The sequence below is a fragment of the Bos mutus genome, chromosome 21, assembly GCF_027580195.1.
Source record: "Bos mutus isolate GX-2022 chromosome 21, NWIPB_WYAK_1.1, whole genome shotgun sequence".
Lineage (NCBI taxonomy): Eukaryota > Metazoa > Chordata > Mammalia > Artiodactyla > Bovidae > Bos > Bos mutus.
The window spans coordinates 18504031-18517262 of record NC_091637.1 but is presented as its reverse complement, the minus strand read 5'-3'; the positions used below and the strand labels follow the sequence as shown (position 1 = coordinate 18517262).

The 13232-nt window shown below is 48.6% G+C and overlaps 1 protein-coding gene across 4 annotated transcripts in view; it reads left to right on the top strand.

Moving 5' to 3' along the window:
- NTRK3 (neurotrophic receptor tyrosine kinase 3) overlaps positions 1 to 13232 on the top strand; it is a 435527-nt gene that overhangs the window by 74084 nt on the left and 348211 nt on the right. For all 4 annotated transcript variants that reach the window (XM_070358231.1, XM_070358230.1, XM_070358233.1 and 1 more), the window contains 2 exons: positions 4713 to 4787; positions 5294 to 5365. In XM_070358231.1, the coding sequence (XP_070214332.1) occupies positions 4713 to 4787; positions 5294 to 5365 (147 nt within the window). The remainder of the gene's footprint in view (positions 1 to 4712; positions 4788 to 5293; positions 5366 to 13232) is intronic.

Here is a 13232-nt window from a genome sequence, read left to right as displayed (position 1 = left end):
GGGTTGCCATGCCCTCCTCCAGGGGATCTTTCCGACCCAGGAATCAAACCTGGATCTCCTGCATTGCAGGCAGATTCTTTACTGCTGAGCCACAGGGAAGCCCCCAAAATGTCTCCAGACATTGCCAAATGACCTCTGCGGGGCAAAATTGCCTCCAGTTGGGAACCACTGAATTCAAGAGACTAAAGTGGAGGGAATTAGAGTAGGTATAGGAGCCCGGGGTCACACTGAGGCGAGGCTGCAAGTCTTTGCGGGGCCAGCACCACCACACGCTCTGTGCCTGAGCAGACAAATGCGGGATCTGGGCTCCTGCTGACCTGTGTTCCTGGCACCGCTCTGAGTTCTCGAGCCCTCCACAGTGGTGGCAGGTGAGTGCGATGCTGCCCCTCGGATGGGCTGGTGCAGCCTGTCTTCCTGGGAGAGGGTGACCAGTGACTGCCCTGCTGGACAGGGCTCAAGGGCCTAACCTTCCTTTAAAAACATGATCATTCTTCTTGTTGTTTAGATGGTAAGTGGTGTCCCACTCTTTTTGTGACCCCCATGGACTGTAGCCCGCCGGGCTCCTCTGTCCATGGGATTCTCCAGGCAGGAATATTGGAGTGGGTTGCCATTTCCTTCACCAGGGGATCTTCCAGATCAGGAATAGAACCCGAGTCTCCTGCATTGGCAGGTGGATTCTTTACCACTGAGCTACCTGCGAAGCCCGCGATCATTTGTGATTCTTTTCCAGATGACAGAATCCATGCGCCATGCAAACAGCCTGGACAACCCAGAAAACCACACCAAAAGAAGTCACATGTGATTGTACTGGGCCAAGGGAACCACTGTTTACTACAGACCAAAGCCAAGCGGACCTCTCTCAGACTTGGTCTTATTTATTTATTATATTTTTAGAGCCTGCCTTTTCCACTTAAACTCACGGTCTCTGCATTAGCACAAAGCAGCCAGCAGAGTTACAACCCCTGGGGCTGGTACCAAGTGGTGAGTCACTGGGAAAGCTTGGCAGGCGCCCTGCCCATGTCAACGGCAAATGTCAGGCTGCACCTTCGCGGTTCTGCTCTTCTCTGAGAACCCGCTCGGCGCTGCCGTCTGTGCATCCTCTGACGCTGTTTATAATTTCAGCTCGAACAGTTTTCCTGGAGGTCATGGATGACAGGTTTACTGCCCCTCCACCCTTCTGCCACTCGGAGTTTTTATCAATGATGGCTGAGAAATGACAACTTCCAGAAGAACCAGGCTGCCCTTTTAGCATGAAAACTGAGAAGAGACTGCTTGGCCTCTATAGAAGTGAAAAGAATGAACATGTTAGCTGCTTAGTCGTGTCCATATCTTTGTGACCCCACGGACTGTAACCCCCCGAAGGCTCCTCTGTCCATGGGATTTTCCAGACAAGAATACTGGAGTGGGTAGTCATTCCCTTCTCCAGGGGATCTTCCCAACCCAGGGATCAAACCCAGGTCTCCTCCACTGCAGGCTGATTCATTATGGTCTGAGCCATCAGGGAAGCCCAGCCCCTACAAAGCCTGAGGTTAAAAATAATCATCACAGTGGGCACTCCCTGAGGACTTACTCTGACCCCAGCTGCTGTAACGGCTTTTTAATGTAACGTGCAATCCTTACGTCCTTATGCTGGAGGTATTCTATTATTCCCATTTGACAGATGAAGAAACTGAGGCACAGACAAGTAAAGAAACCTGGACAGGGTCCCATAGATCGAGGTAGCGATGGAGACAGGATCTGTATCCTGGCAGTCAGGCTCTAGGCAGGGGTCAGCAACCTTTTTCTATGAAAGGCCAGAAAGTCAATATTTTAAGTGAGCTTCTGCGGCAATAACTCCATTTTTGCAGAGAAAAGTGGTCACAGACAAGAGTAAATGAGCAAATATGAACATGGAGATTTAAATTTCATATACTTTTCACATGTCACAAAATAGGATTCTACATTAGATTAAAAAAAAAACTGTTCTTATTTCTCAGGTTGTACGGAAATGGGTGGTGGGCTGGAGTTTGTAGTGGCTAACCCAACTTTGGAGCACCAACTCCTAATCACACATTTGCTATAAAAGTGCCATTCCCTGATGTAGGAAAATTCAGACTCAAAAAAAGATACAAGGGGCTATGTGGAATAGACAAGAGAGCCCTGTGCACCAAGGACTTTAGCCATCATTCTGCCGTGACTCTGCTGGGGAAGGTCATTTGTGGGCATAAGGACAGGAAGGCTGAGAGAAGTCAAGTATTTGAATGCAATAATGATTGACAACTCAGCCATAATAAAAACACATTTCTGGAATTCTAATGTGGGCTCAGAAAACTGATTTCATTTATTTAAACAACTTGATTGACAACTGCTTGTTGGGAGCGTGTGTGAAGCTGGGTTCCCATGAATGAATACGCGTCGGTAGGAACACTGCAATCTGTTAACACTTGGTGGCTTACATGGACTGAGTGGATACCCCGGGTTGGGGTGGGGCTGGCACAGGTCCTTCTGCTCCCTCTGGCCTTCCTTCTCAGCTGACATGGAGCCGGGGTCCCTGCCCTGGCGAACCCAAACTAAACAAACTGTCCTGGGGCCATGGGGCTTCCAGGGGAGAAGGCTTTGGAGAAGGAATTCAGTACCGACCTGGCCACCTGGCCCATGTCCCCAGCAGATGCTAATGTGTCTGGCTGCTTAGCAGGGGCTCCGAGAGAATGTGGTACAAAAAGGGCTCTTGGCATACCTTGTCGCTGCGCGGCTCTGAAATGCTTCCAGAGGCCCTGGCCACCGCCTCCCTGTGGCCTTCCTGGCTCTGGTCCCACCTGATGGCAGATGGCAGAACCACGGGTAGGGTGGGGCCTGGGAGGGGATGTCTGGGGAAGGTGGCTGTCTTTTCTGTGCCTTGGGTATCACTGTCCCAGGGTGAGCTGTTGTGTCTTTCCCCTCCTCTCCAAGAGGATGCTTAGACTTTGGGGGCACTGATGGGAGAGTCAGATCCCAGGAGGGCAGCGCGAGGCCTTTTCCTGTGGCCCCCTGGAGCTCCTTGGGGTGGCGGGTGCATATGAATGGCCTCCTTTCAGATGACTTTGGAGCTGGAAAGGACCTTGGTAATCAATAGTCTAATGCAGAGGTCCCTAACCTCTGGGATCTAAAGCCTGATGATCTGAGGTGGAGCTGATGTAATAATAATAGAAATAAAGTGCATAATAAATGTAATACACTTGAATCATCCCCCAACCACCCACCCTCTCCAGTCGGTAGAAAAATTGTCTTCCACAAAACCAGTCCCTGGTGCCAAAAATGGTTGAGGACTGCTGGTCTAACAGTTCTCAACCTGGACCCCAAAGCAGTAACGTAGGATGTTTGTCCCTGGTGTTCTCTCTCTCTCTCTCTCTCTCTATATATATATACACCAAACAAAGGAAATCAAATCCATACCCATGACAAGCCCTTCCATGCTAACAGTACTTTCAAGAATTCCTTTGCTTTGGGCTGGAATTTATCTGCTGGGTGAGTCAGTGCTGGTTTATGCCCATTGATAAAAAAAACTCTGGTTAACAGTGATTTATATCTTGGATTGGTAAATCTGAGAAGATGAATTAATTATTGCTTAATAAGTGTGTGTGCTTGCTCGACACATGTTTAGGGAGCTAAGCATGAAATCTCTTGGGAGAAAGTTCTAAGAGAAAATCTTTGTGAAGAGATGGGGGAGAAACTGCTGATCTGGTGTAACCCTCTCCCCTTACAAATGAGGATACCAGAGGCCCAGAGTATTGAGAGCTCATGCTTAAAGCCATGGCTGCTAAAGTCCCAGAGATAAAGCTGGAATCCGGCTCCTCTAATGCCAGCTTCCTGCTCTTTCCGTGACACCCAGGCGTTTGGTCATGCCTCCTTTGTGGAGTTGGTTCTGCCATATGAAGCCACTGATGTCCTTGACCAGATGAATTGGGTCGTGGTAACCAAAGGGGGCTTCCCTCATGGCTCAGATGGTAAAGAATCTGCCTGCAATGCAAAAGACTCAGATTTGATCCCTGTGTCAGAAAGATCCCCTGGAGAAGGGAATGGCTACCCACTCCGGTATCCTTGCCTGGAGAATTCCATGGACAGTGGAGCCTGGCAAGTTACGGTCCATGGGGTTGCAAAGAGTCAGACATGACTAAGCGACTAACTTTCACTCTCATCCAAAGGGGGTCGTCAGTGTCTGGCCCCTAGGGGACCCTGCTGTGGTGTGTGTTCCTTCTGGGCTTTTCCACTCAAAAGCCATGTTCATGAAGCAAGCTCCCCCCAACCCCTTTAAAAAAAATCACTTCATTTGTGTTGTTTCTGTGGGCAGGAATGTAGAAAATGAGCCTATTCTTAAAAAAAAAAAAAAAAATTCTAGAAGTTAAAAAGAACTAAAAGAGAATGGAAAGAAACTGAATTAGGAAGACCTGCAGGGAGATTGAATCTCAGGAATTTAAAGAGTAGTCTTTCTAGAGCCCAGGGGATGCGGGGGCATTAAGCGCTATCCATGGGCTCAGAACTTGGGATTCCCCCGGCAAGCCCATCAGCCAGGTGGTGTGTGTGGCCCCACGCAGAGAGAGAATGGAGCAGGCTCAGAGATCACTGGGGAGTTGGTGGAGAGCCTGGCTCGCAGGTGGCTGCTCCAGGATTTAAGCCCAGGTCTCTGGCACTAAAGCCAGCATCTTTCCGGTGATCCTTCTGCTGACCTGAACCTTGCCTCTCCTCCCTCCCTGCAGACACATAGAGAACTGGCGCGGTCTGCACACGCTCAACGCTGTGGACATGGAGCTCTATACTGGCCTCCAAAAGCTGTGAGTGCACCAGCTCCCGGTGGGGTGGGGGCAGGGGCCAGCCCATACGTAGTTCAGGCTTCGAGATACAACCTGAACCCACGTCCCCCGGGTTAGTGCTTTCCTCAGTCCCGTGCTGGACTGATGGTCCACAAGGAGCAGGGATATCTCCAGTCACCTCCTCCTTTGGATTCAGTGCGAGTGACTGCGGGGGAATTGGGTGGGGAAAGGGAGGAGGCTGCAGTGCTAGAGCTGCTGGACCAGAGTCTTATCCACTTGCCAGGATGGGCACATTTCTCACACTCACCCAGGTCCCAGTGGGATGTGAGCCCAAATCCTGCCCACTGGTCCTGTGGTCCTGTCCCTCAACTGGACCACAAGTGATGACCGGCGATGAAGAGATGCATTCAGTTTACAGAGGCGACTGTTGTCCAGTCTTGGCCTCACCGGCTGTCAGCCTTGGCCCAGAGCAGAGCTGTATTGCTACCCGTAACCTCTGCTGACCCTCTTTTCCTCTCTCTCTTCAGGACCATCAAGAACTCAGGACTTCGGAACATCCAGCCCAGAGCCTTTGCCAAGAACCCCCACTTGCGCTATATGTGAGTAGAGCTGGGTCCGGGCTGCAGGGAAGTGGGTGGGTGGGTGGGTGGGTGGGGACAGGCATGCGGCAGGGAGAGAGTCCTGGGCGGTGAAGCCTGAGGCCTGAGATCTGGACCTGGCTTCGCTAGTGTGTGTCCTGGGGCAAGTCCCATCGCTTCTCTGGGCCTCGGATTTTTGCCCCTTAAGATGAGGGTTTTAGATTTGATGATCTCTGAGGTTCCTATTGGAGGGTAAAGCCTGAGACTAGGGAATTGGTTTACTTTTTATGATGAAATTTGCAACTTAATGGGAATGTAAATGAGAGGAAATTCCCCATATAAGTGTAGGGTGTGATGTGAATACTACTTTTCAGAGACCATTTGTAGGTCCGTAAGCGTGTGTGTGTGTGTGTGTGTGTGTGTGTGTGTGTGTGTGTGTGCTGGGGTGGGGTTGGCTGAGAGAAAGCAGGGCCAGGCCAAGTGTCACATCTAGATAGATCCTGGGTTCAGTGGCGAAAGGCTCTGAAAAGCAGAGACACCAGTATATAAAGTCACACAGCTTTGGGACGTGCTTGAGGTGACCTGGCTCTGCTGGGATCCTGTCTGTCTGAGCCTCCTCCTCCCGCCTCTCCCCTCCCACCACTGTCGTGTGTGATGGTGGTGGGACCTCCACAGGCTCAGCTCTGCCTAGCCCTGTGCAGATGGAATCTCACGAACTTAGTGCTTCCTCTCTAAGCCTAATTCTGGGCTGAAGACTCTGGGGTTTGATGGGAGGACTGCCATTTCCTGGGGAGAGACGGGCTCGAAAGGAAACCTGGAGCCAGCAATTAGGGAAAATGCTAACACACTGCACCTGTGGGGGTCCTTGGTGTTCGGTCAGGTCTTTGCAGATGGTGGCCATCTTGGACATCTATGGGGCATGTTCTCCAAGAGCAGACATTCCATAGGAACCAGCGGGGTGGAGTTGACTGTATTTGGCCAGAAAATGGAGGAATGGTATACAGACGAATCTTTCCTTCGGCCACATGAGAGTTGCTCTGGTGCAGGCACTTTGGACTTGAAGGGCATCAGGCTGAATAGGAATCTCACAGGAAGAGACAGAGCATCCGAGGGAAGTGGAGGGGAGGTGGAGGACGAGAAAAGATCGTGGAGAATTGTGGTGGGCTGTTGTTTCTCCTTTGGGGGGTCCTGGCCTCACCCCTGGGCCTTTGTGTGTTTTTCCAAGCACCTAGTGAATGCTTAGGGCTTCCCTGGTGGCTCAGCAGTAAAGAATTCACCTGCCAATGCAGGAGACACAGGAGATGTGGGTTCCATCCCTGGGTTGGGAAGATCCCCTGGAGGAGAGCATGGCTACATACTCCAGTATTCTTGCCTGGAGAATCCCGTGGACAGAGGAGCCTGGTGGGCTACAGATCATAGAGTTGCAATAGAGTTGGACATGACTAAATCGACTGAGCATGAGTGAGGGCTTGATAAGTATTTTTATTTTTGAAATCAGTTATGGCCACCCGACGGAGGAGCCTGGTAGGCTGTAGTCCATGGGGTCGCGAAGAGTCGGACACGACTGAGCGACTTCACTTTCATGCATTGGAGAAGGCAGTGGCAACCCACTCCAGTGTTCTTGCCTGGAGAATCCCAGGGACGGGGGAGCCTGATGGGCTGCTGTCTCTGGGGTCGCACAGAGTTGGACATGACTGAAGCGCCTTAGCAGCAGCAGCTTTGTGCTGAACTTTCTTTCCTCCCTTTGGACATGGCACACTGCAGGGCCATTACTCAGGGTCTTATGTAGCAGCCATGGGGGACTGAGTCCCCCTCTATGCCCCACCACAGCTGTCTCAATTATTTCTTGCCCCCTTGCCCTGGCAGCCATGAAATTAAAAGACGCTTACTCCTTGGAAGGAAAGTTATGACCAACCTAGACAGTATATTAAAAAGCAGAGATATTACTTTGCCAACAAAGGTCCGTCTAGTCAAGGCTGTGGTTTTTCCAGTGGTCTTGTATGGATGTGAGAGTTGGACTATAAAGAAAGGTGAACACCGAAGAATTGATGCTTTTGAACTGTTGTGTTGGAAAAGACTCTTGAGAGTCCCTTGGACGGCAAGGAGATCCAACCAGTCCATTCTAAAGGACATCAGTCCTGAATATTCATGGAAGGACTGATGCTGAAGCTGAATCTCCAATACTTTTGCCACCTCGTGCGAAGAGTTGACTCATTGGAAAAGACCCTGATGCTGGGAGGGATTGGGGGCAGGAGGAGAAGGGGATGACAGAGGATGAGATGGCTGGATGGCATCACCGACTCGATGGACATGAGTTTGGGTGAACTCTGGGAGTTGGTGATGGACAGGGAGGCCTGGCGCGCTGCAATTCATGGGGTCACGAAGAGTCGAACACGACTGAGTGACTGAACTGAACTAAACTGCCCTAGTTGAGCCTCTGTCGTGGGATTCTCCTGATGTGTGTTCTTTGCAGCTGGGGGTGTAGCTGGGACCAGAGGAGGGTCTTGGACCAGATGTTGCAGGTGTTTATTTTACTGGGGATTTGACTTTCCATGTAAACTGTCCCAGGGGATGAAGCTTTTGACCTCTGAGAAGTCTCCTTTTCATGCTAACTCATATGAGGGTCACAGAGCCAAATGCCCACAGAGGACCAATGGGGACAGTGGGAACTGGGGACCACGTGTTCCCTCTTAGGGCCAGCCTGTAAACAGTTCTAGCAGACTGCTGCTGTAAGGAGGTGGGGCCTTGGGTTGCCAGATTTACTGTGGTTTTTTTTTTTTTTTCCCAAGAAGAGCTGGAGGTTTAGTGAAACCTCTCAAATTTTAAATACTGGCACTAAAAATAAAACCTTTCAACACCATGGGCCAGGCAACATCACACTGTGGACAGAATGTGACATAGGGAATGCCAACTTGGGGGCCGGGGTCAGACTTGGGGGACAGAAGCTGCCTGCATGGGAGAGGCTCTGTCCTTTTAGACGGCAGTGGCTTGGTTCTCAGAATCTGCCTGCGCACCTATCAGCTGCAGCTCTCCAGGCATTTGAGAGGGTTTTCAGACGTGTCACATGTCCAAGGGCCACAGAGGTGGGGGGAGGCATGCAGCTTGGGTTCCAGGTATCTCTGAAGTGGGTTGTACTAGAACTTGTCTTTGAATTACCCTTGAGATCCCTGAAGAGGGCTGTGACCCACCATCTCTTTTGAGATGATCCGGGTCTGCTGGCAGTGACAGGCTGGTGGGGCTTTGCAAGATTCCCCAAGGCTTTAGGGGCAGGAAGGATATCAATGGAATAGGTTCTGATGATACCAGTGAACCTGCCCATGACCTTGGGCCCCGTTTCCTCCTAGACACACTGGCCAGCTCTTGCCCAGGTGTTGTGGTTGGCTGCAAAAGGATCAAGAGTGAGATAGACAGGTCACCGTCAGTCCAACTCCAGTTTGGGCCTGTCTGCATATTAGGGATGAGCTGGCTGCTCAGATCCACATGATAGGGTCAGCATCTGGCCCAGGGGCTGCTGGAGGAGGAGCCTGGGGGTCCCAGAGAGGAAAGTCAAGAGGTCCAGCCACGTGCACTGGCTTCATCGATGGGTTCACTTACTAACTTTCCCATTTACAGAGACATGTCCCACATCTCGACTGAGTGAATTTCCCGGCAGCTCTGGGACAATTTCTCCTGGCAAATGGGCAAGGTTTCTCTGCTCTCTCACATGTCTTCTATTTCTGTCCTCTAAGTGCATTTACAAGTTTTCAGGCCCCAGCTGAGCAATCACAAGATGGTCACTTATTCCAGCACTAATTGCCGAGCTCTGGCTTGGTGGCTTTTTTCCCTGCTTCTTCTTCTTTTTTTTTTTTTTTTTAGGGTAATGGCTAAGTCTTTTCTTCTCCCCTTCTGTACACAATAAGAGGCAGGAGGTGAAATCATTGCCTTCTGTACCGATGTCAAGTTATCCAAGTTGTTCTGATTGGTTCAGCTGTCCCGCACCTCTAAGCTGCTGTTGCATTAGTCATAATACTCTCTCATGCCAGAAAATGAGCCAGCCATATGAAGGCCAAATTGTCTGCCACAAAGAAGGCTGGAGACTAGGACTCTTCAAGGTTTATGAGTGACTGAGCATCTCTTTTCGACTGTGTCTGTCTTCTTTGTCTTTTACTGAGTGTGAAAAACTAAATACTGATTTATATACATTTGAGAGACTGGAATATTCTTGACCCTTATATATCCTTTCCTTGGTGAAAGATTTTGGATTTTGAATTCTTAAGGATAAGGATTTTCCAAATAGATCATTGGAGCCACTATTTGCTCATCTGTAAAATAGGTGTAATGAAGGTGCCTGTTCTAGTGATAGGATATGATAAAGATTTATGATAGGAGGCACATACAGCACTTAGCCCAGTGCCGGTAAATAGTGTTTATAAATGCAAGCTGCTAATAGTGATGGAATTACTGTTATTACTGGGGTGGTGATCCTCGAATCAATGAGGAGAGATAATACAGCTTTGATGGCGATTATGACCACTTCTTTATTAAAGGAAAAGCTGGATTTCTGTCCTGTGTCTCTCTGATGACTTTAGGACTCCAGTCTACACTCTCTCTGATGATTTTAAGACTCCAGTCTACACTCTCTCTGATGACTTTCTTCCTTGAATGCTGATTGATGAACAAACCCTGATAGATCCTCTATAGTCTCCATTTAGTCCGTCTTGCTCTAGTTTGGGGATCCCTAACCTTTTTGGTACCAGGCACTGGTTTCATTGGTTTCGTGGAAGATAATTTTTCTATGGACAAGACGAGGGGCTGGAGGGATGGAGTGTGCAACCAAGATCCCTCAAATGCGCTGTTCACAGCAGGATTTGCGGTGCTATGAGAATCTGATGCTGCCAGTCCGCTGACAGGAGGCGGAGCTCGGTCGTAATGTGAGTGATGGGGGACTGGCTGTAAATACAGATGAAGCTTCCCTTGCTCACCCGCTGCTCTCCCGGTTCCTAACCACAGACCGGAACCCACTGGGGACTCCTGATTTAGACTGTGTGCACACCCTTCTTACCCCTGTTAGTTTCAGAAAGGATCCAACCAGTGGCAACTGGTGAGCTTACACTTTGTTGATTTCCATCTCACTTGAGACCACACCCACCAGGACCACAGAATTTGGATTGCTTGCTGAGTGCTCTAACCTCACCTCCTGCAGCAGACTCTTCTCTTCCTTTCTGTGGTTAGTCTTCTCTGGGATGGCTCACATACATAACAGATAGCCGCAGTTTGGAGTCCGCATAAGCAGAGTCATGACAGTGTCTACCTAAGACCTGCACGCAAATGATGGTACTTGCTTTCATCTGTAGAGCACTGCCTGGTTTCAAAGTACTTTCTCGTATATTATCTGCAAGGGAACATTTCATGCAAAGATGGGGTCGATAAAGGACAGAAATGGTATGGACCTAACAGAAGCAGAAGATATTAAGAAGAGGTGGCAAGAACTGTACAAAAAAGATCTTCATGACCCAGATAATCACGATGGTGTGATCACTCACCTGGAGCCAGATATCCTGGAATGTGAAGTCAAGTGGGCCTTAGAAAGCATCACTATGAACAAAGCTAGTGGAGGTGACGGAATTCCAGTTGAGCTATTCCAAATCCTGAAAGAGGATGCTGTGACAGTGCTCCACTCAATATGCCAGCAAATGTGGAAAACTCAGCAGTGGCCACAGGACTGGAAAAGGTCAGTTTTCATTCCAATCCCAAAGAAAGGCAATGCCAAAGAATGCTCAAACTACTGCACAATTGCACTCATCTCACACGCTAGTAAAGTAATGCTCAAAATTCTCCAAGCCAGGCTTCAGCAATATGTGAACCGTGAACTTCCAGATGTTCAAGCTGGATTTAGAAAAGGCAGAGGAACCAGAGACCAAATTGCCAACATCCGCTGGATCATCGAAAAAGCAAAAGAGTTCCAGAAAAACATCTATTTCTGCTTTATTGACTATGCCAAAGCTTTTGACTGTGTGGATCACAATAAACTGTGGAAAAGTCTTCAAGAGATGGGAATACCAGACCACCTGACCTGCCTCTTGAGAAATTTGTATGCAGGTCTGGAAGCAACAGTTAGAACTGAACATGGAACAACAGACTGGTTCCAAATAGGAAAAAGAGTTCGTCAAGGCTGTATATTGTCACCCTGCTTATTTAACTTATATGCAGAGTACATCATGAGAAACGCTGGACTAGAAGAAGCACAAGCTGGAATCAAGATTGCCGGGAGAAATGTCAATAACCTCAGATATGCAGATGACACCACCCTTATGGCAGAAAGTAAAGAGGAACTAAAAAGCCTCTTGATGAAGGTGAAAGAGGAGAGTGAAAAAGTTGGCTTAAAGCTCAATATTCAGAAAATGAAGATCATAGCATCTGGTCCCATCACTTCATGGCAAATAGATGGGGAAACAGTGGAAACAGTGGCAGACTTTATTTTTTTGGGCTCCAAAATCACTGCAGATGGTGATTGCAGCCATGAAAATAAAAGACGCTTACTCCTTGGAAGGAAAGTTATGACCAACCTAGATAGCATATTGAAAAGCAGAGACATTACTTTGCCAACAAAGGTCCGTCTAGTCAAGGCTATGGTTTTTCCAGTGGTCATGTATGGCTGTGAGAGTTGGACTGTGAAGAAAGCTGAGCGCCGAAGAATTGATGCTTTTGAATTGTGGTGTTGGAGAAGACTCTTGAGAGTCCCTTGGACTGCAAGGAGATCCAACCAGTCCATTCTGAAGGACATCAGCCCTGGGATTTCTTTGGAAGGAATGATGCTAAAGCTGAAACTCCAGTACTTTGGCCACCTCATGCAAAGAGTTGACTCATTGGAAAAGACTGTGATCCTGGGAGGGATTGGGGGCAGGAGGAGAAGGGGATGACAGAGGATGAGATGGCTGGATGGCATCACTGACTCGATGGACGTGAGTCTGAGTGAACTCCGGGAGTTGGTGATGGACAGAGAAGCCTCGTGTGCTGCGATTCATGGGGTCGCATAGAATCGGATGCGACTGAACTGAACTGAACTGAACTGAATCCCTTTACCATCCTGGGTGGGGGAGTGTGGTAGGCAGCCTTCCTTTATAGCCTGAAAGACAGATCCAGGGAGGGCCTGTTTTATAAATAGCAGAAATACAGCTGCACTGAAGTCTTCTGGTTCTCTTTACAAGAATCTTTCTCCTGTGGTTCATGGACTGGAAGGGACAATGTTTTACAATGATGCAATTAAAAAATTTCATTTTTACAAAATCGCATTAAAAAATGCAGGTATATGAAGAGAAGGGGAAAGACTAATACTGATTAAGAACTTACTATGTGCCAAAGACTGGACCTGCTGCTTTGGCAAATATAATCTCACTCCTCAACGGTAACTTTTAAGTTTGGGCTCCCCATCCCCATTTCATAGATGAGAACACTGAAACTCAGAAGTCATAACTGAGTTTCCCCAAGGTCACGTAGTTATTAGTGGTACAACCAGGATTTGGACTCTGATCCTTTAGGCTCTAAAGTCCATGGACTTTTCTACTCCCTTGGCATGTTTTGTTTCTCTGTCAAGCTTTCACAGCAACAATTCCTTGTGGTGGTGGGGGGGGGAGGGTCTTTAAAGTTTTATTAGAGAGCAGCCATTTCCCCGGGGGTATTTAGCACCATCCATCCTCAAAGAACTCCCGTTTAGAAAGCTCCATTTCATTTATTTTCCTATTCAGGTCAAATCCTATAACAACAGCTACATTATGACCTGAATATCTTTGTTGTAAAAGATTTCTTAACGTTAGCCTGTGGCCCACTTATTTCCAAGAATATGTAATGTAAGATTCCAGCAAGCCAAGAGAATTTATTTAATCCCTTAGAGTGGTTGTGATGGGACCTT